The 21,694-nt window shown below is 39.2% G+C and overlaps 1 protein-coding gene across 1 annotated transcript in view; it reads right to left on the bottom strand.

The window, feature by feature from the left end:
* GABRA2 (gamma-aminobutyric acid type A receptor subunit alpha2) overlaps positions 1 to 21,694 on the bottom strand; it is a 309,547-nt gene that overhangs the window by 59,567 nt on the left and 228,286 nt on the right. The window contains exons 7-8 of the mRNA XM_073608489.1: positions 3,559 to 3,702; positions 309 to 461 (exon numbers count right to left, since the gene is read on the bottom strand). Coding sequence (XP_073464590.1) covers positions 309 to 461; positions 3,559 to 3,702 — 297 coding nt within the window. The remainder of the gene's footprint in view (positions 1 to 308; positions 462 to 3,558; positions 3,703 to 21,694) is intronic.

Raw genomic sequence — 21,694 nt, 5'->3', positions numbered from 1 at the left:
AAGCAATGACAACTACTAAATAAGCTAATGCTAATACAGATGGCTATTAATATAGGACAATAACATAATTTTTAAGAAATAAAAAAAGAAGTGTCCACTTAAGATAAATAAAATGTAATAGGAATATGCAATTACTAAAACTAAAAATATTTAAGCGTTAATTGATCAATTTTTGTTATTTGGTTTTCTTACTCATTCAAACAATCTAGCAGCACTTTAGACTGCTAACCCAAATACATCATTCTTCTTGCGATCTGTGTCCTAATAATTTCTTCCAGTTTCATAAAATGTGTACAGATTGTACTCACCAAAGACTGTCCTTGCAGGCACAGATTCCCTATTCAACCAGAATGACACCTGAGACAAGATGACGGTCATGATGCAAGGGAGATAGGTCTGAATCACAAAATAACCAATTTTTCGCTTCAAGTGAAAATGTGTTGTCATAACCGTGTATTCTCCTGCCAGACAGAAACATTACAAATGAGAATTCATTTCACACTGTCCACTGTATATAGCATGGATTACTAAATAAAAAGGCATACAAAAGAGTACAGGATGCACCATTTTTGAGTGTATGCTCTCTCCAATGTAATACAGAGTATTTGGTAACAAAAATTAATATGAAATAGTGAACTATTATTAAAAGCAAGCATAATTCACCACTTCAATGCCGGACACTTTCACCCCCTTCCTGTCCAGAAAAAAATATCAGCTATCAGTGTTGTTACGCTTTGAATGACAATTACTCAGTCATGCAACAATGTAGCTAAATACATTTTTATCATTTTGTTTTAGACAAGCAGAGATTTTTTTTGGTGGTATTAAATCATCACTGGGTTTTTTCTTTTTTTTTTGCTACATCAGAAAATAAATACTCTTTCTTCAAACATTTAAAACAAAATGTATTTTGCAACATATCTTTGGTAAAAATAACCCAAATCAGTGTATATTATTTAGCCTGCGAAAGTTATAGGGTCTACAAACTATGGTATATATATATATATATATATATATATATATATATATATATATATATATATATATATGAAAATTGATCAGTCCTGATATACTGATCTCATTTCTTGAGGCCCTAAAATGACAGGACAGTAAAAATACCCCCAAATTACCCCAGTACAGAGTCATCATATGATTGGTGTGGTGGTGATTAGGGATACTGACTGGTGGCAGTGTGGTAAAAAAAAAAAAAATAAATAAAATAAAATATTATATATATATATTCTTTTTTTTAACAATTTTTCTTTCTGTGATCAGAACAGTGCAGTGCAGTACTATAGTACTTTGGGGAAGTAATCAAGGTTTTTTCTTTAACATTATTATTGCTTATAACAGTAATGATGTTATAAGCAAACATTTTTATGAATGGCATCCATGCATAGTCATTATATACTATTGGAATAGCTGTGATTGGCCACAGCTATCACTCAGTACAATGCACTGTGATTGGCCCTGTCTGTACCATGCAACCACTATGTTCAATTACGAAGATCACAATACTACACAATGAATGGCTATGAATGAAAGCCATGCATTGTGTACAATTTTCATGTGATTTCTGTGATTGGTCACAACAATCACATGATACCAAGGCATGCCTGGTAAACCGATCTGTCACAAACTGTGTCCGGTTTACAGATTAATCCACAGATCGGCTGTTAGAGCGTGGAGGAAGCACACAACTGGGAGAACGTCATATGGAACCGGGGCGCTTCCACCCAGCTATGATATTACTACAGGCTGGGTAACCAAATATATTACACACAACAAGCAATTATGCGTTCACTTTCACAAGTAAAAACTGCTCACATAATATACAAAGATTTTTTTCTGCTTGTGGTTTAATAAAGTTACATGGTTGAATAAAGCTATACAGTTTAATAAAGTCAAACATTTATAATAAAAAGTAAGTAAAAAAATTATAGTGGCGTGTATTACCTTGCACCAGAAATAACACTATATAACATTATTTACAGTGCTGCATTTAATTTTGGTACAAAAAAAAAGTGGATCTAACATCAGATATATCTTTTTGTTCAAGAATGCTAAGTAATAAGTAAGTGTACAGTGATGTCATTATGCTATCCTTTTGCGATGGTGGTGAGACAAACAACATAGGAGATAGGGAGAAGCTAATAGAGACGTCGCGGCTCTCACATGACACAACCGCTTGTTACTATACTTCGTTCCTTTAAGTGCAAACTTTTCTTTTATTAAATTATTTGAATTATATACTGCACTATGGGAGTTTTCGTTGTATATCTTTGAGCAACAATAGAACATCAACGGCTGTTCCGGATGCCATATTGGTTTTGGGGAGAACGTTAATTCCCTGTGCTGGGTGAGACTGTTATCAGCAGTCACGGCTTTTTGCTAAGCAGACTACCTTACACTTTGGGTGTTGACCTGAATACATGTTTGATTTTTGGGAAGATTGGTGTCACTTTTTTTTTTTCCTGCAATTCATCTTTTCCCTTCTGGAGGTTAACTTTGCACGGATTTCTTCACTGATCATTATTTGGATGGGACGTTGCTTTAGTTTTTCTTTTTTCTTATATTTTTTCTTTTTTTTAATACTTTCTCTGTTTTTTACATAATAACTTTTTTTCATGAATTTATTATATATTGATCATTCATTTTTTTATCACGTATTGATATAATAATCAATTTCACACCATATCTAGCTCTGCGTTCACTTTCCTTTTTATTCCATTTAAGTTTTTTGTATTGAACTTTAGGTACTGGCTCCTTCAATATATATATTTTTTTGTTTGTTGTTTCCACATATTCACTTTATTTACTAATTATCATCTAGCGCAGTGTTAGCCTTAGGGCTTTTTTTCTTTAATACTTATTATTGGCAGTCAGCGGCTCTCCGTAGGCTGAGGACCGAGAGCTGAGCGATTAGCGGTGTTTGATCGCTCAGTTCTCGGTCTTAGAGGTGGCGGTCCTCTAGGTGAGTATGATTGTTTTTTTATAATCTCATACTTCTCCTTTAAACAATATAGTATTACTGTTTACTATAGCATATGAAGAATGTATTCATGTAGACTTGTAAAATTACCGAATGATCCAGAGGTCATGCAAGAATGCATTAAGAACTATAGGCAAAACTTTTTTTTTCATTTTGAATAGAGCAAGGGATGGCTATAACCCATGTCACATTTTTTTTCACCATCTGTGTCCCATAGCAGAGATTTTCCTTCACTTCTTATCCCACAGCTAAACAGAAACTGAGAGGAAATCCATGCAAATTAAGGGAATTCCTTGGGGACCCCCAAGTCACCAGAGCTAGTATCCCCAGTTTAAGATTTCCCCTCTATTACTTTTCTGGGGACAATCCAAAATGTAAACCCACGGAGCACTACTTTTAGGCTCAGAAGCAGATGACAAACTGCGAAAGTAATTTCTACCATTTCCATTACAGAGAAACTACAGCTGCTCTAGACTCAGACCTGTTTGATTTGATTATTTATATTTAATTTTTTTCATAGAAAACAAATACAATTAAATTACTATGCTTAAAGCAATTTAACTAACCTGTGCTTGACTTAATAGTTTCTTTGCCAACTAAATGTCCTAAGAGGACATACTGATTTAATCTTGAGCCATCTGGTGCTACCACAACTGACTCTGTGGCATTGCGTGTCCATACATACGTCACCTCTGCGGTTGTGTAGGCATCTGTAAAGAAAATATATATTTAGTATTGTCAGTCTTGCTGTAGGCTCCACTAAAAAAAATCCTCCTAGAAAATGAACAGCAACACCTATTATTTTGGTATATTTTGTTAGTTTTTAAAATAACATTCCAAAGCATAAATATACTAATTTAAATACGAATTACTATAAATCAAGTCATTGTCAGACAAAGCATTTTTGTTCCATATCAGGAATGTATTTACTATTTTCACGTAGTTGAGGAATTTGTCATGGACTGGATCAATATTTGGGACAACATAACAAAATAAGCAGTTAAAGGAGAAGTTTAGGGTGTATATAAAAAAAAAATCTCTACTCTACTCGTTCAGACTTCTCAGACTGGACAGAAGTAACTGTCAGTCACTGCTCTGCACTCTACTCCTGCAGTGCTCCCTGGAGTGCCGGACTGGGGTGGGGATGGTCACAGCTGGCTTCGGCTCTCAGCCATGCGCTGAGAGATGGAGTCAGCTGTCAATCAGGCAGTTAGGAGGATTCCGACAAAATGGTGAGGAGCCTGTAGCGGCTCTATGACGTCAGCTGACAGTGGGCAATAGCACGCTATTTGCTGACTCTGGGTCACAAGAAAGCAAAAGTGCACTCCTGTCACCCAGAAGAGAAGTGTGGCCAAAAAAAGCTTTGGCCATCCTCTTTTAACTGTGACTCACACATACAGCTCTGTCTAGTTATGTTGATGAATGACACTTGTACTAATTTTTTTAAAATTTATGTCACAGCATTACCCAAAATCCTCTTTCCCTCTAGAGCATGCCCCATTACTATTTTATTCTTTTACCCTGTTCCTGTAGTAAGAAACAGCTTTTATTTTTCCCTGTGACATTATCATAAGGCTTGTAAAATTCTTTCCGGGGCAGCTGTTGGGAGGTTGGTTTCTTTGTATGTAGGCATACCCCCAGAACAACATCTCCCAACAGCCTTTTCTCTACATACAGTGTGTTGGGAAGCTCTTGAAAGTCAAGGCAGCAACACTGTTTTGCTGGAAAAGAAATCAACCTATGCATGTTAAAAGGGGCAGTGAAGAGTGTAGGATAGGAAACGTTGTATAGTCCAGCAGGCGTGGCTGGCAACACTGGTTGGGACTTGCAGAAACATCACTATGTTGTTAGCCCAAACAGTAAGTTAGTAGCTTACTGTATTTTTGGCAGAAAGTTTATTTTATGCAGAAATCAGTCTCCAACCCAAATGGGTGGGTGATAGGGCAGGGGAACAAGGGATAAGCAGTCCCTGCTGAGCACACCTTCCCCAGGGACAGGCCCTACTGAATATTCAGAATGGAAATTTGAATCTCCCTACTCTAAGTTCTAGAAACTTCCTATAGAAGCAGGAAGAAGTAACCAAACTCTCAGGGTTGTTTACCCATATATGAGCAATGCCGTGGTCAAGAATAGCAGGTAGTGTTGGGGTATAAATGAATGAAGTCATTGGGGTTGATTTACTAAGACAAACAAAGTTATGGTCGCTCTGCATTTAGTGACACCCAGTTAAGGCAATTAAGACTTCAACTAGGCGAACATGCAAATGAAAAAGCGTGCAAATGCCGGCGAACATGCCTTTGTAAATATCAAATCGGCATATCCGCAAATTTGCAAGTGCCAATTGCTACCGAGTTTGGACTTGTACTGTAGCCATGATCACATGAATAAAACATTTTTATGCGAGGTGTACTCTACCTCGTGTGCATCTAATTATGTATATTTCAATTAGTATTCCTAGCTTGTTTTCTTCTTTTGATAATGAATGCAGTTATGAAAGAGTATTACAGAGTAATGTCTGCTATTCCGTAAGGTTATATGTATTAAACATTTACAGTTACAGTATCTGTTATATGTTTTTTTTCATGTTAATTTTGTTTTTTATGAGACTATAAAGCAGTAATAATTTGTGTTCATTCACACTTCCCTATTATGCATAAGTGTACTTAGCACAATGGCTTGGTGGTTTGCACTGATGTCTACAAAGCTCTCAGGTTATGAGTTCAAATCCCAGCCAACCTACTACCCCCCCCCCCCCACACACACACACCCACACCCACACCCACCAAGGTAGCTGTGTTGAACTTTCCAGTGCACGAACAAGTAAAAAAACAAAAAAAGTAAACTAGTGTGTGATAATTGGAATTATCGAATACTTACATACCATTGCATGCATTTGAAGAGTTAATATTATATAAACAACCATGCAGCATTGGCTATTAGGCATTCTCCTATTTCCAGCATATGCTGCCGAATACAATGCAACCTTTCAGTAAGTAATACCCTCGGTGAGGATTTGAACCCATGGTCTAGAGTCTTTCAAGGCAGGAGTGCAGACCACTATCCTACTAAGCTGAACACAATGCTGCTGTGACATTGTCTATTAGGCATTTGCCTATTGCGAGTTCTAGCAAAGATGCGAACGCTATTAAAGTCTATGGGACAAGAACATGAAAAATCCAAAGTCCTCATTTTAAGGGCTTATATGCAAGTTTTTGCCATAAAAAGTGTATGGGGACCCATGTACTGCCCTAGGGGACATGTATCAATGCAAAAAATCTATTGTTTTTAAAGGAGCAGTGATTTTAACTATGCTTAAAGTGAAACAATAAAAATGAAATATTCCTCTAAATATTGTGCCTGGGGGGTCCCCTTAGTCTGCATGTAAAGTGGCGCATCTGTGCTATGTATAGAACATGCTGCAGCAATAATCACATTTCTAAAGGTAAAAAAATTTATTTAAACTTGCTCGCGGCTGTATTTATTGCTGGTTCCTGCTAATATAGATGAAAAAAATGAAAAAAAAAAAAAAAACGGGCGTAGGGTCTCCCCCCAGTCCATATCTGGTATGGGTTTTAAGGGTAACCACAAGAGACAGTTTTTGACAATTCTTTTATTAAAAAAGAAAAAAAAAAGTGTCCCGCGATGTACATCCACCATCCATCACACCCGCCCGATGGGCATGAAAAATAGAAAAAACAAACAAAGCTCTGCATCGGATGACCGCGCCCCTTCTGATGTCACTTGATGGCACATGACGTCAGAAGGGGGCTGGGTCACCCGTTACGTCACTGGGTGGCCCCACCCTTGCCAAATCAAAGAGACAGCAGTCGGCGGGAGGCCTCCCATCGAGGCGGAGCTTTGTTCGTTTTTTATATCTTTCGGGTCCGTCGGGTGACGTGATGGATGGTGGATGTACATCGCAGGACATTATTTTCTTTTTTTATAAAGGAGTTGTCAAAAACTGTCTCTTGTGGTTTCTACATTTTGACACTTTTTTGGTGAATAGGTAGGAATACAATGTACCTGATATCCATTCACATGGGGGGGAGGATCTGGGGGCCCTCTTGTTAAAGGGTGTTTCCAGATTCCGATCAGCCCCCCGCCCGCAGACCCCGACAACCACCGGCCAGGATTGTCGGGAGGAGGCCCTTGTCCCCATCAACATGGGAACGAGGTGCTTTGGGGTGGGGGGGCGCAGAGCCCCCTGCCCCAAAGCACCCACCCCCCCCATGTTGAGGGCATGTGGCCTGGTACGGTTCAGGAGGGGGCACTCGCTCGTCCCCATACCATCCTGATCTGCCAGGCTGCATGCTTGGATTTGGGTCTGGTATGGATTTTTGGGGGGACCCCACGCCATTTTTTCTTTTCAATTTTGGGGTGGAGTTCCCCTTAAAATCTATGCCAGACCCAAAGGTCCTGGTATGAATTTTGGGGGACCCCATGCCATTTTAAAAAAAGATTTTGGTGTGGCATTCCCCTTAAAATCTATGCCAGACCCAGGGCCTGGTATGGATTTTGGGGAGACCCCACATCAATTTTGTTTAAATTTTTTTTTTTTAATTTTATTTGGTGCTTAGAGAGAATTCACATTTATTTTTAATTTTTTTTTTTTAATCTTTAGTCTTTATTAGGGATGTATTCAGAAGAAAGTTAACAAACATGGCATCAAACTGTGCCAAAGTTAGTAATTACAGAGCTTGTACAGTATTAAAACATTTCAGCATTATGGCACATATGCAATGAGAGGTTAAGGAGTACAGGCGAGGGGAACCTATGAGTGATGGTGCTATTAACAACATGGTAATTTGCAGACGACAAACACTTTAGATGAAGAAAGGCCTCTACGGGATACCTAGTGTGAGCTGTATCCTGCCTTAAAAAGGCCAGGATAGTCTATACTATTAAATACTTGCTGTGCAGTCCGAGTGATTCAGCCATTTATGCCAATGCTTCCAGAAGGAAGCATTTATGCCAATGCTTCCAGAAGGGTGCACGTTTGTCATTTTTAACTGCAAACAACAGTTCAAATTGTGTGCTAGTGTTCAGGTTTTGAAGAAACAGAGAGCGATCCGGAGGCTCAGTTCATTTCCAGGCAGCAGCTATCGTTCCCCTGGCTGCTATGATGCCATGTACAAGGAAAGGGGTTTGTGTTGGGGCCCAAGATTTGTGGTGTAGTAGGAGGAGTGATGTTGCAGGATTGCCTTCCATATGGACTGCTGATACAGAGGATAGAAAGTTGAAGGCATAATTCAAGAATGGCTTTATTACCGGACATTCCCACCATATGTGTAGTAGGGATCTGTGGTTTCTGCATTCCCTCCAGCACAACAGTGACTGGGATGAAAAGATCTTAGCCAATTTAGTAGGGTAGTAGTACCATCTGTGAAGAATCTTTAGGGATGATTCCCAATGGGTGGTACATTTCGAGAATATGGTAAGTAGTTGAGAAGCCTTTCACCATTGTTGTGTATTGAATTGTTGTGAGCGTTCGGCTTCCCATAATTCCATAGAGGGTGTTTTGTTTGAGAAAAGGTTGTGGTTGATAGTTTGGTAGAGGAATGAGATGCCTTTGTTTTTTGGAGATGCGTCGGTAAAGAAGGATATTATATCCATTGGTATGTAGTATGAGTTCCTTTGTTGATAGTTGTGAGGATAGATTGAGTTCTGAGGTATATGTAGAAGTCTGATTTAGGCAATCCATAAGATTGTTGCAGGCTTTGGAAGGTGCGTGGTGAGTTAGCATCCATTAAGCATCCCAGAATTGATATTCCAGCAGTTATCCAATGTGAAAGTGATAGGTCTGGTGACAAAGGTTCTAGGGAGACAAGAGGCAAGATGGCTAAGTCTGATGAGTGTGATTTCAGGAGTTGGGGGTGCAGATTCTTCCAGGTGGATAGAGCAGCTCTGATGGTTAGGTAAGGAGATGGTTTAGGAGTGAAACCTAGAAGTATTACTCCTACTGTACCTTGCAAGGATGACCCAAGTAATGAGTGTTCAATGGGACACCATACATGGTCAAGTGATGAGGACCACCAGAATTTTAGTTGATCAAGAACAGCCGCTTGGTGGTAACTTTTCAGGTTAGGAACTCCCATTCCTGCGTTTAGTTTGGGTCTGTAGAGCACTGAGGTTTGAATCTAGGTTTCTTCTCATTCCAAATAAAGCGGTTAACAGAGGATTGACGTTTTTGGAGGTAAGATGATGAGAGAGGGATCGGAAGAGTCCTGTGGGAAGTAGTGAAATTTTGACTACAGCTACTCTACCGACCCATGATAGATGGGTTGTCTGTACTTTGCTAATTTGTTGTTTCAGTGATAAGAATGCTGCATTATAATTTATTAGGTGTATGGAGGAGCTTGGTGAGGTGAGCTTGATGCCCAGATATTTGATTATAAAGTGGGGGGCCCAAGAGAAGCCGGAGGACACAGAAATTGTTTTTTTAAGGTTTTCATTCAGTGTTATGGGTATCATATGTGATTTTGAGGTATTCACTTTGTATAGTGAAACCAAGCTAAAGTCTTCTAGTACTGACTTAAGGGAGTTTAGGTATGTTAAAGGGTCTGAAAGGGAAAGGACTACGTCATCCTGGGAAAGTTGGGAAAGTTGATGACGAAGGTCCCTGAGTTGCTTGTTCGTATCAGAGGAGGTTTGGGTTTGGTTTAGGGATTCTAGGGAGCATATGGTCTCCGTTATCTCTGTTACTTCCTGCGTCGTCTTACGCTTCTCCTGAGCGCCCAGCGAAATAAAAACTTCTCTCATACCCAACATTATATTGGAAAAAACTATTAAGTTCCCTACTAATCTGCTCCTGGTAGTGGGGATTATGCAGAATTGATGTGTTAAACCTCCATGCTCCATTTGGAACTGGTGAATTTGATATTTGGCAAGTTAGGGAGATAGGGGCATGATCTGACCATGTGATTAGGCCAATCTGGGAGGTCTTGGTTTGGAGCAAGGTGTCCTTGTCTACCAGCCTGTAGCGGCTCTGTGACGTCAGCTGACAGTGGGCAATAGCACGCTATTTGCTGACTCTGGGTCGCAAGAAAGCAAAAGTAAGTGCACTCCTGTCACCCAGAAGAGAAGTGTGGCCAAAAAAAGCTTTGGCCATCCTCTTTTAACTGTGACTCACACATACAGCTCTGTCTGGTTATGTTGATGAATGACACTTGTACTAATTTCTTTAAAGTTTATGTCACAGCATTACCCAAAATCCTCCTCTTTCCCTCTAGAGCATACCCCATTACTATTTTCTTCTTTTACCTTGTTCCTGTAGTAAGAAAGAGCTTTTATTTTTCCCTGTGACATTATCATAAGGCTTGTAAAATTCTTTCAGGGGCAGCTGTTGGGAGGTTGGTTTCTTTGGATGTAGGCATACCCCCAGAACAACATCTCCCAACAGCCTTTTCTCTACATACAGTGTGTTAGGAAGCTCTCAAAAGTCAAAGCAGCAACACTGTTTTGTGAAAAAAACTATTAAGTTCCCTACTAATCTGCTCCTGGTAGCGGGGGTTATGCAGAATTGATGTGTTAAACCTCCATGCTCCATTTGGAACTAGTGAATTTGATATTTGGAGATAGGGGCATGATCTGACCATGTGATTAGGCCAATCTGGGAGGTCTTGGTTTGGAGCAAGGTATCCCTGTCTACCAGGAACAGGTCAATGCGAGAGTACACTTGTAGGGCTACTGAATAAAAGGTATAACCTTTTTCAGACCCTTGGTTACATCTTCAAACATCATACACATTGTAATTTTTCAGTAGGGTGGACAAAGTATGTGAGGGGCGCCTGTTGTGGCTTGTGGAGTCTAACACAGAATCGGGCACTTCATTAAAGTCGTCACATACAATGAGACGACCTATCTGAAGCGCCCATATTCTTTTCATTAATTTGTTGAGGAAGACCTTTTGTTTGGTGTTAGGGGCATATAGTGTGACAATGGTATAGGGGCAGTGGTTAAGGAGTGCCCCTAAGATAATAAACTGACTATTGGGTCTGTTCATACAAATTTTTGGGTGAAGGTGCCTTCTTGTCTGCATTTGCAAAGAAGCAATGGGGGAAGTTAGGATGGGAAATTTTAGCCTTTTCTCTACATACAGTGTGTTGGGAAGCTCTCAAAAGTCAAGGCAGCAACACTGTTTTGTGAAAAAACGATTAGTTCCCTACTAATCTGCTCCTGGTAGCGGGGGTTATGCAGAATTGATGTGTTAAACCTCCATGCTCCATTTGGAACTGGTGAATTTGATATTTGGAGATAGGGGCATGATCTGACCATGTGATTAGGCCAATCTGGGAGGTCTTGGTTTGGGAGGTTACCTTAAGTGACATTGAACATTTGGGAAGAATGCATGGGGTAGCACTTCATGGTTAACTCAGCAAAATAAATATTCAGACATACAGCAAGAACAGAAAAATGGTATCAGAGGTAGTCAAAAGTATAAAGAAGCTGATTGCATAGCACTCATTTGTAGGGTTACCGGAGTTAAAAAGTAACCGATAGCAAAGCTACAACAAAGATCAAATGTTGAACTTGAACTGACAATGTGCAGGATACAATCATGCACGGAACTTGCTCTACTTGCAAGTTGGGGGTGTGGAAACTTCAGGAAGCCCAGCGTTAAGGGAAATCCAAGGTGATAAGATGGGCGCCTAATGAGAACAGTAAGTGTTCGTAAGCATTTATAATGGCTAATAAAGCATTGCTGACTGAGATAGAATTGTCAGGTTTCCAAGCACTGACCAGCCTCCTTAGATGCATTGGGATGGTCTGGTGCGTGGAGGTTTGCTGCTAGTTTCCAGGAAGATTCCCCTGGGGAGAGGAAGCTTTTTGGCATCTTATGGTAATTTGAGGATATATGTATGGCCTTGATGTGTCACTGTTAGTTTGGTGGGGTAGCCCCAATGATAGATGATTTTCCATTCCCGTAGTTGAACAGTTATAGGGAAAAAACTCTTGCGTTGTTGCATGGTTGCCGTTGAGAGGTCGATGAAGATCTGAAATTTGGAGAAAGGGTCAGGGAGTTTTCCCATTTTTCGTGCAGCTGCAACAGCCCTTTCTTTAATGTGAGAGAGATATATCCTGGCTATCACGTCTCTAGGGACGGTGTCAGGAAGTAACGCGGGTTTTGCCAGCCTGCTGCCCTGTCAATGACAATCTTTATGGTTTTCCATAGGAAGCAGGACCTTAAGGAGGTGTTAAGGAGTTAGTTCTGGATTTGTGACGGATTCGGGGATGCAGCGGAATTTCAGGTTATTCCGTTGGGAGCGGTCATCGAGGTCTGCGACTTTGACTTTCAATAATTGTATGTCAGTGTCATGTCCCTGGAATTCTGCTGACAGGCTATTATAGGCAACTGCATGATACCCTAATGATCTCTCCAACTCTTTCCTCCACATGCTCTTTATGTGACTGTAAAGAGACCAGGTTTCTATTTAGGTCTGCCTGCAGATCATTTTTAAAGGATAATAGCCTTTCCTTTATGGTGAATTCTGAGGCAGGCTGATCTGAAGCTGGGAATGCAGCTAGAGATTGTGACTGAGGCAATGTATGTGTCATGGTAAAATTATCCTCATCTGCAGCCAGTGGCTTCTTACTCACGACCCTTAGGATAATGGAGAGGTGGCAGGCGATGGTGCGGGTCTTTTCTGGAAGTTTTTGTCCTCCTTTTGTGTGGCTGTATCCACAGCAGCAGTGTGGATCTGTGTGCCTGGAGAGCTCTGCTGTGAGGAGGGGGCGGACTCCATCTCGCTCTCCCCTCCATCTGCTGAAGTCGCCATGTTGCCGAGCCCGTGGAAATAGTCTGTGAGCCGCCGCGGGTGTGTTGATCAGCATGCAGCAGAGCTCACAGACATCCCCAGGTGTCAGAGGGCTGAAGGCAGTCGGGTCCGGGTGTTTGTGGAGGAGACGCTGCTCTGTATTTTGCTTTTCCCTGCCGGAGCTCTTAAATCAAGCGGCCATACTACTTGGCAGCCAGGCTCCGCCCCCCGAGAATTCACATTTAGTTGACATATTTCATGGTTTACCTAGTCTACAAAAGGGTTTTTTTTCCCTTTGGTTTTTCTTCCCCCTCCCCCCATTACACTTTCTACTCAAGGACTTGCATGTGTGCACAACCAAATACTTATGTATGCAACTAAAATTTAATACAGATTTGAAGGGGTATGAATAGTTTGCACTTGACAATATGGTTACAAAGGCCCTGCTCAAATAAGCTTGCAATCTAGAAGGGTAAGACACCAAAAAATTAGATACATTAAAAATCATATTAGAAAAGCAGGGATATGAATCAAGCTAATAACAACCATGACAAACCTTTTTGGTGATCAGAACTCCTCGCCCCAAACCCCTAAAAAGTTAAATTGCAGGATCATAAGCAAAAACAGAAAAAATTAATACAAAATCCAAAAAGGCAGAGCACAAACAAAATCCACACATACACAAACACACTTATTTTTGGAATTAGCAGGAAGCTTCCTTTTCATTTAAACCATTACATAAACTAGATTAATATTAGCAGTTGTAATCTAACGTGAGATTTAGAAGTAATAAGAACAGTATAAAAGGTCTACTGAGGCTTACAAACAATAAACACATGCTCAGGCTGGACAAAGACACAATTTGGAAACCATGCCCACAAAAAGACACTTTAGAGGGCCCTAATGCAAAACGATACCAGCAAACACATAAAGCAATCATCAAACCACAGTCTTAGTGGGGTGTGGATTGGGCATTATGCACACCCCCCCAAAAAAACATATGTATTTGTAAACTAATATAAGCACTGCAAACAAAAATTCTGGCCTCTTCTTAGGCCAAACAACCACCACAACTGCAGGCCTTTATATAACCTAGCTAGGGTTGATAGCACACCTAGGCCCACCCAGTAAAGGACACACCCACCAGTGTTATTGATTCTGTCTCTTCATGTATGCCTCAAGTGCCCACACCTGTTCATCAGGAACACACACTCTTCAGCATCAGTATATATATCTGTGCAGGGTAAACTGAAAAATAACAAATGTCCAAGGCTCTGGCCATGTTCAGTGATACCAAAAATCTAAAAATTAAACTTGTACATTGTTGGGCATGTGGTGGGCACAAAACAGGAAATTACAACTTTCTGAGGGCTGCTTCACACAAATTGTTGAAAAAGCACATTCGTAATTCATCATCAGCAAACAACATTAAAATATGTGTGCAGGATCACACCAGACTTATACATCCATATCTGCCCCAAAACACACAGTTATAGATTTGGTGCAAACTAGGGCTAGGGAAAAAATCGATTTAAATCTTGAATCAAGTTGAGAGGTCAAATCAATTAAAAATGTAAGCAAATCGATTTTTTTTTGTTTTTTTTTTCTCCGCGGACTAGGCCGAAGCTGCGGCCTTGCCTAAAAACTCCTGCCCGCAGCTCCTCAGGACCGGCGTGGTGTCCAAAAAAAAAAAACTCGATTCGAAACGTGAATCGAGTTTTTTTTAAGAAAATCGCAGATTTTTTTTTTTTTAGAAAATCACCCAGCCCTAGTGCAAACCCACACTCGCTTGATTTAAAATGTGTTTACTTGGGTTTCCATTATGTGAAACCCATCAAAAATGTAATCACTGGTGAAAAAAACTTTAAAACCACAACACAGGAAGAATACAAACCTCTAGCCAAGTAGCAGCATATTTGGGTTTCGAACCATCAACCCCAGTGCTCCTAAGCAGAAGTGCTAACCAGTTAGCCACTGTGCTGCCACATGGATAAAGTCTGCATCTATGTGGTGTCAAACAGTCCTAAGTCCCAGGGGTGCAATAAGTTAATCAACGCAGATGTCCTGTGGAAGGCCAGAGAACCATTCAACAACCTTTTTCTGACATTTTGTTGCCTTTTGCATTGTACCCAAATACTGCATTTCTTTGGACATATACCTATAGATGGTGGAATGACATCAGTCAGGAGTTATGCTTCTTGATTTATTCTGTGATATTTAGTGGTTCTTGGTGTGTGAGTGTAGAATAGTGATGTTACCCTCTGAATTTTGGAAATTACATTTTGATTTCTGATGTTAGGGCACATATCACATTTTTTGGGGTCAAATTATGATCATTTGGAAGTACTAAACAACACACAAAATTGTGACTCATTTAGAATTTGCATCAGCAATGGTATTGTTTGAGAAGACACCTGTGGGAGTTTCGGATTCGATTTTTGTGAGATGGAAAGCAACAAGTGAGATAGACAGAGAAAAATGTATTTTACCAAAACATGGAAATATTATACATCACTAGCATGCTAAAAAAAAAAAAATATGAAGAAGAAACATAAAAACCCAGCAAGGATAATTTATTATAGAGAAATAAACAGTTCATCTCAAAATTAAAATGTATTTTTTGTGGAAGTAACAATTGTACAATTATAAGCAATGGTTGAAACTTGCATTTTGGTATATAACGCACATTTTCACGTTTGCAGGCTTGTTTTAGCCACGCGCAAATTTACTACAGCGCTCGGTAAAAAAATGATTGGGGGTTAAATTGTGCCTATTTTGCATGTCTGAGCATGCGCACTTGTGCTGGAACATGGTTGTAGAAAGAGGGGGAATTTATCTCTTATCTCAGACTTTCAATGATATTTCAGTTTATATATCATTCTTTTCAGCAGTTTAAAAGCAGATTATCTTTAACCACTTCAGCCCCGGAAGGATTTACCCCCTTCCTGACCAGAGCGTTTTTTGCGATTCGGCACTGTGACGCTTTAATTGACAATTGCGCGGTCGTGCGATGTGGCTCTGAAAGACGTCCTTTTTTTCCCACAAATAGAGCTTTCTTTTGGTGGTATTTGATCATCTCTGCGATTTTTATTTTTTTGCGCCATAAACAAAATAAGAGTGACAATTTTGAAAAAAACACATTATTTTTTACATTTTGCTATAATAATTATCCCCAAAAAATATATAAAAAAAACATTTTTTTCCCTTAGTTTAGGCCGATCCGTATTCTTCTACATATTTTTGGTAAAAAAAAATCGCAATAAGCGTTTATTGATTTGTTTGCGCAAAAGTTATAGCGTTTACAAAATAGGGGATAGTTTTATGGCATTTTTATTATATATATTTTTTTTTACTAGTAATGGCGGCGATCATCGATTTTTATTGTGACTGCGACGTTATGGCGGACATGTCGGACGTTTTTTACACATTTTTGGGACCACTGTCATTTATACATCAATCAGTGCTATAAAAATGCATTGATTCCTGTATAAATGACACTGGCAGTGAAGGGGTTAACCACTAGGCAGTGAAGGGGTTAACCACTAGGGGGCGGGGAGGGGTTAAGTGTGTCCTAGGGGAGTGATTTATAACTGTCAGGGGGACGGGCTGGTGTGATGTCACTGTTCTCTGCTCCAATGACAGGGAGCAGAGATCGAGTGACACTTGTCACTAGGCAGAACGGGGAGATGCTGTTTACAACGGCATCTCCCCATTCGTCCTCTCCGTGAGGCGATCGCGGGTATGCCCGCAGCCATCGAGTCCGTGGGACCCGCGACCCGACTCACGGAGATCGCGGCAGGCACGAGCGCGCGCCGGCGGCGCGCGCACACGGCAGCAAATTCAAAGTAACATACAGGTACGTTACTTTGTGCAGCCGTGCCATTCTGCCGACGTAAAAGTACAGGAGTCGGTCGGGAACCGATTTAACAATATACCACATATTTAAGTATCATTTAGGCTATCATATCATGCTCTAAACATTATTTCTATGTGCAATTCCTGAGTTTCGGTCATGACTACCGATTTAGACATTCTCTGTTGTCTATAGTGAATTTGATTTTGTGACTATTTTTTCCCGAGCGCTATAGTGAATTTATTTTTGCATTAATTTTTTGGTTTTGCCCATTATTCACCCATTTGCAAATTCATGCTATAGTAAATAAACACCACTGAGGATGTTGTGTCAGTGATGACAAAAGCCATTTCGTTTTGCGGTATGATCATATATTTCTAGTGTGAATCATGGGATAGATGGAGGCCTTTCAGGGTTGACGTGGGGTGTTCATAATCTAGAGGCTCTCTATCTCTGACCACCTATTGAAAGGGTAAAGTGAGTAGATATGCTGAAAAGTAGTATTTAAAAAAAAAATACAATAATAATTAAATTAATAATTAAAATATTTAATCTGGGAAACCCTGATCTCCTTGTGATTTGATGCCAGGAGGAACTCTCTCACTGGTTCCCTTTATATCTTTCTTCCCTCTGTTCTCCAACCACTTTGTTCACCTGTGACAGTGCCGAGTTTTCTTTTTTTATAAGTTCCTTGGTCTGTGATGGAGTGTACACAAGATTAATGACCTTCTCCCTTCCATCATGTGACAGGCTTAACAAATTGCTGCTCAGGCAATGTGTGGCAGGCTCAAGCACTGCATCCTGGAAATAAATGAAAAGGTCACTTGCTTCCCTACACCCAGAAACGCTGGGTATTTCCTAGCACTTCTGCAGATGAAAGGAGTGGTGGGGGAGTGCAGTGACAGTGAGGTGGGGGATCACCTATCAAGTGCCATTGCATGCTGAATGAGTGAAGTATCATTCCCTTTACATTTATTATTTAACACACAGCTAGCATAAAAATCAAAATCTGTCTTCATATTAGTGTAGTGCAATCCCCTGTACAGAATCAAAGTCTGGGAGAGCACAGGGCAGTGTTCTGAGACAATCAGGATCCAATTGTTTTGCATAGTTGTGCTGCCTCTTTATTGCCCAGTCACAGACTAGGATAAGTCTTTGACCAGGCTGTAAGGCTTCATGTACACATAGCATATTCTGATCGCTGGCTGTGGAAAAATGCAAAATGTGGCAAAATGATGGCTGTCAAAATATTCCTATCCTAACCGTGATTCTTCCATGTTCAGGAGAGGGAGGTTGAACTTCCCCTAACCACAGCAGCTCCTAAACGATTCTAAAAGCCTATGTGTACATGGACACATAGGCTTTTATGGAGTTGAGTTTAGGAGCTTTGGCCCAAAAAATGCCAAAAGCTCCTAAACTCAAGTTTAGGATTTTTAGTGTCCGCTGACTGTGGGAAGATGCAAAACCTTGCAAAATCACACCACGGTTTTAACGTGGTTTTGCCACATTTTGTGGCCGGTGGTCAAAATGTTTCTGTCCCAAACAAGATTCTTCCACGTTCAGGAGAGGGAGGTTGAGGAAGGTTCAACCTCCCCTAAACACAGCAGCTTACAAACTCTTGTAAAAGCCTATGTGTGCATGGACTCATAGGCTTTTATGGAGTTGAGTTTAGGAGTTTTGGCAAAAAAACGCCCAAAGCTTCTAAATTCAAGCTTAGAAGCTGTAGTGTACATGAGCCATAAGGCTCCATGCACACTGGTATTAAAAAAAAAAACGCCAGTTCCCTTGGCAGAAAAAAACACTCATATAGAGTGCATTTGTACAGAGTATGGGCAAGTTTAGAGTTTTTTCTGCCAGAAAGCGCCAATCAAAAACGCAAACCAGGAGGGTTTTTTTCCTGCCTGTAAATGCTGAGCTCAAAATATGCCTGTGTATGTGTCCTAATGTGCATGGACACATAGAGCTGATTTTACAGGCAGAGCACAAAACTCCTGTAGAAGCAGTGATTTTTAAGCCAGCGTGCATGGAGCCTCAATCTGCAATCCTTTGGCTGATAGAACAGTTCACATATACAATGTATGCCCTTCAGCTGTGTATTTAGCTGTTTCTTGAGTTCAGTTTTTTTAAATGTCTCTTTCTACAGTCTGTGTGTGCTAGGCGGAATGCTAAAATTAGTAGTCAGTGGCATTTATATTATCTCCAATTTTTTCAGTCACAAGAGCTGAACAGGTCACAGGGAGTTCACCTGTAAAGCCAATGTTGGCAGGAAAATCCACACCAAGCTAAATAATAACAATAAAGTATTAATTCTAATGCAGACTACACTTGACATAACTTCAATAGAATAAATATAAAAATATGTTGCCCCCATGGCTATTTTATGCTACATCAGATACCAAATATTATTAACAAAAGAAAAAGATTATTTTTTTTTTTCACAGAAAAAAGAAAAACTGAGAAATATAACTTTAATGGTGTATATATGTTCTTTTTGACCAATTGACCAGTGAATCTACACAGATTAATATATACTTCATGCAGCTTTATTTTTTACACATGTATTAAAATCACAAACAGTATATTTTAAAAGAACGTTATAATATTTATTTTTCTTTACAAGTTAGTACATTTCTTTGTGCCTTTACCCATAATCAATGGAACTTCCTGTACATATACTGATATACTGTGCATCAATTTTTTTAATAGCATTTTTTTTCTCCCTTTAATCATATGTTGTCACAACACAGGGTATGTGTTACGCACATAGAATCTGCTTCTTCAAGCAGGAATGGAAATGTACATCATGTCTCTTGTGACTCTCTGTTAAGGCATAAAAACATGCCGACATGAGACTGCGGGGGAATTAGGGGCACACATTAGAACCTGAGATATCGATCCCTTGGAAGCCTCAATAAAGGGTTTATTAATTCCTATATCTGGAGCCTCATTTCGTTTCGGCCAGGAATCTGGTGCACCCACTTGTATCCCAAGTTAAATCAGATATAAATTGATATAACTTCTATAAATGTTTTCAGTAATTTCAAAAGCTAAAAACTATTGGTTGGTCCTCTACTTCTTCACAGGCCCAGTTCAGTGTAAACATTCAATTGTTTAAATGTAGCTTGTTTGCAGTCTGAATTTTCTACACAGCTTAACTAATGAAGAGTCTTCTTTCTCCCAGAAGTTTGTGATCTGTTTCTTTGGTGAATCATAGATTCTGGCTTCTAGCACTAACAGTATTGAATAAAATTAGAATGTGGTGAAGATCCCTTGCTTGCTCTTCACATTCCTGGTTTGCAGTTACAGTGTACTCTGCAGTAGATTCCTTCTGAATAATTCCGGTATTAACAAATTTGTTGAAATTCGTTAAAAAGCTAATTTTTCCGAATATTCGTAAATTTGAATATTCAAAAATGTGTTAATTCGTAAATTACAAATTCGGAAATTTGAAAATTCATAAATTCGAAAATTCATAAATTTGAAAATCTGTAAATCTGAAAACCCGAAAATCTGAAATAATAACTAACTAATAATAACTTAACTATTACTAACTATTAAATTATAGGTATTGGAATTTCCTTTCAAATTTGGCTGATAGTGAACGTAACAAATACAAATTTATCTGAAGTTACGAATTATCCAAAATAACGAATGCCGTATCTAAACGTTTGGAAGGTAACAAATTAATAATAATAAATAACAACAGTAACAATAAACGATTTTTATTATTATTATTTATTATTAATTAGTTCCATTCCATTTGTTTAGATGCGGCATTCGTTATTTTGGATAATTCATAACTTTGGATAAATTTGCATTCGTTACGTTCACTAACAGCCACATTTGAAAGGTAATTCCAATACCTATAATTTAATAGTTAATTATTAGTTATTCTTTCGAATTTTCTTTCTTATTTTCAGATTTTCAAATTAACGAATTTTCGAATTGCGATCATAACGAATGACCCAAAAAATGAAAAAAAAAAAAAGAATTAAACAAAAATTAACAATTTTTTTGGCAGTGCACATGTCTACTCTGCAGGCAGGCTGACGTAAATAGTGCAATGTTTTTATCATCCTGATCCTGGGTTTTCAAGGCACACACAAAAAAGACATGTTTGCTGGTCCACAGTTAGGGTGCAGATTGCATAAATGTGTGCATTATTGGTAGGGTCTTACTTTCTTAAAAATGAACCCCCTTCCTGGCATATTAATTATATATTGCATTCCATATGCCTAAATTGTGCCCTTTTTTATAGTGTGTATGTCTATTGCTGAAACCAATACATGACTGTTCCAAATTGTTACTCTAAGATACTTTCAAAGATTAGCCATATATCTTAAACATGAATGGGTGGATGTAAAATGGATGAAGGGTACATTTACTTCTGGACAACACTGAGGCTAAAAGTATCTTCATACATGTGGCAAATTGACAGAGCAATTGAAATTCCAATTAAGGACATGTCGAGGCACGCGCAGGAAAGCAGGAGCGCAGCGCACAGGTGGGGGACCCCAGAAGAGGAAGTAAGGGGCTGCTCTGTGCAATATAATTGCATACAGCAGGTAATTATATGTTTATGATTTAAATTAAAAATGATTTTCCTTTACAACCACTTTAAACAGCTTTTGATCACAAAGACTATATTGATGAAGGCAATCTACCAAGGGTAATTTAAAAATGTTTTTGTTTTTTACTAGAAACTGTAGCTGGTAATTTGCCTTGACCTGTTCTTTTTTTATTTTTTTAAATTGAACGTTGTTTGAAATGTCCTAAAACTATTGTGAGTATGGCTAGTATAAAAGGTTAACATCCCCTAAACAAATAATAAAAAACAAGATCATGGTAAAAATATAGCAATCTTTATATAAAATAGATTTGAAAATATCTACCTCTTTATGCAAATGTAAGGACTTTCCTAAAGGATTTATTTGCATAATGCTCACTCTAGGAGGATCTGAAACCATTTTTTTCCCCAAAGGATTTGGAAACCAAAGGAGTTGTGAGCACTGTTTGGGTCGTAGAGGCAAAGGAGGGACCATAATTCGACTAATGCACAGGGGAATCCACTAACCACCAATTTTCTGCATTAGT

The sequence above is a fragment of the Aquarana catesbeiana genome, linkage group LG01 (genome assembly GCF_042186555.1).
Source record: "Aquarana catesbeiana isolate 2022-GZ linkage group LG01, ASM4218655v1, whole genome shotgun sequence".
In the NCBI taxonomy this organism is placed as follows: domain Eukaryota; kingdom Metazoa; phylum Chordata; class Amphibia; order Anura; family Ranidae; genus Aquarana; species Aquarana catesbeiana.
This window is presented reverse-complemented; position numbering and strand designations above follow the sequence as displayed.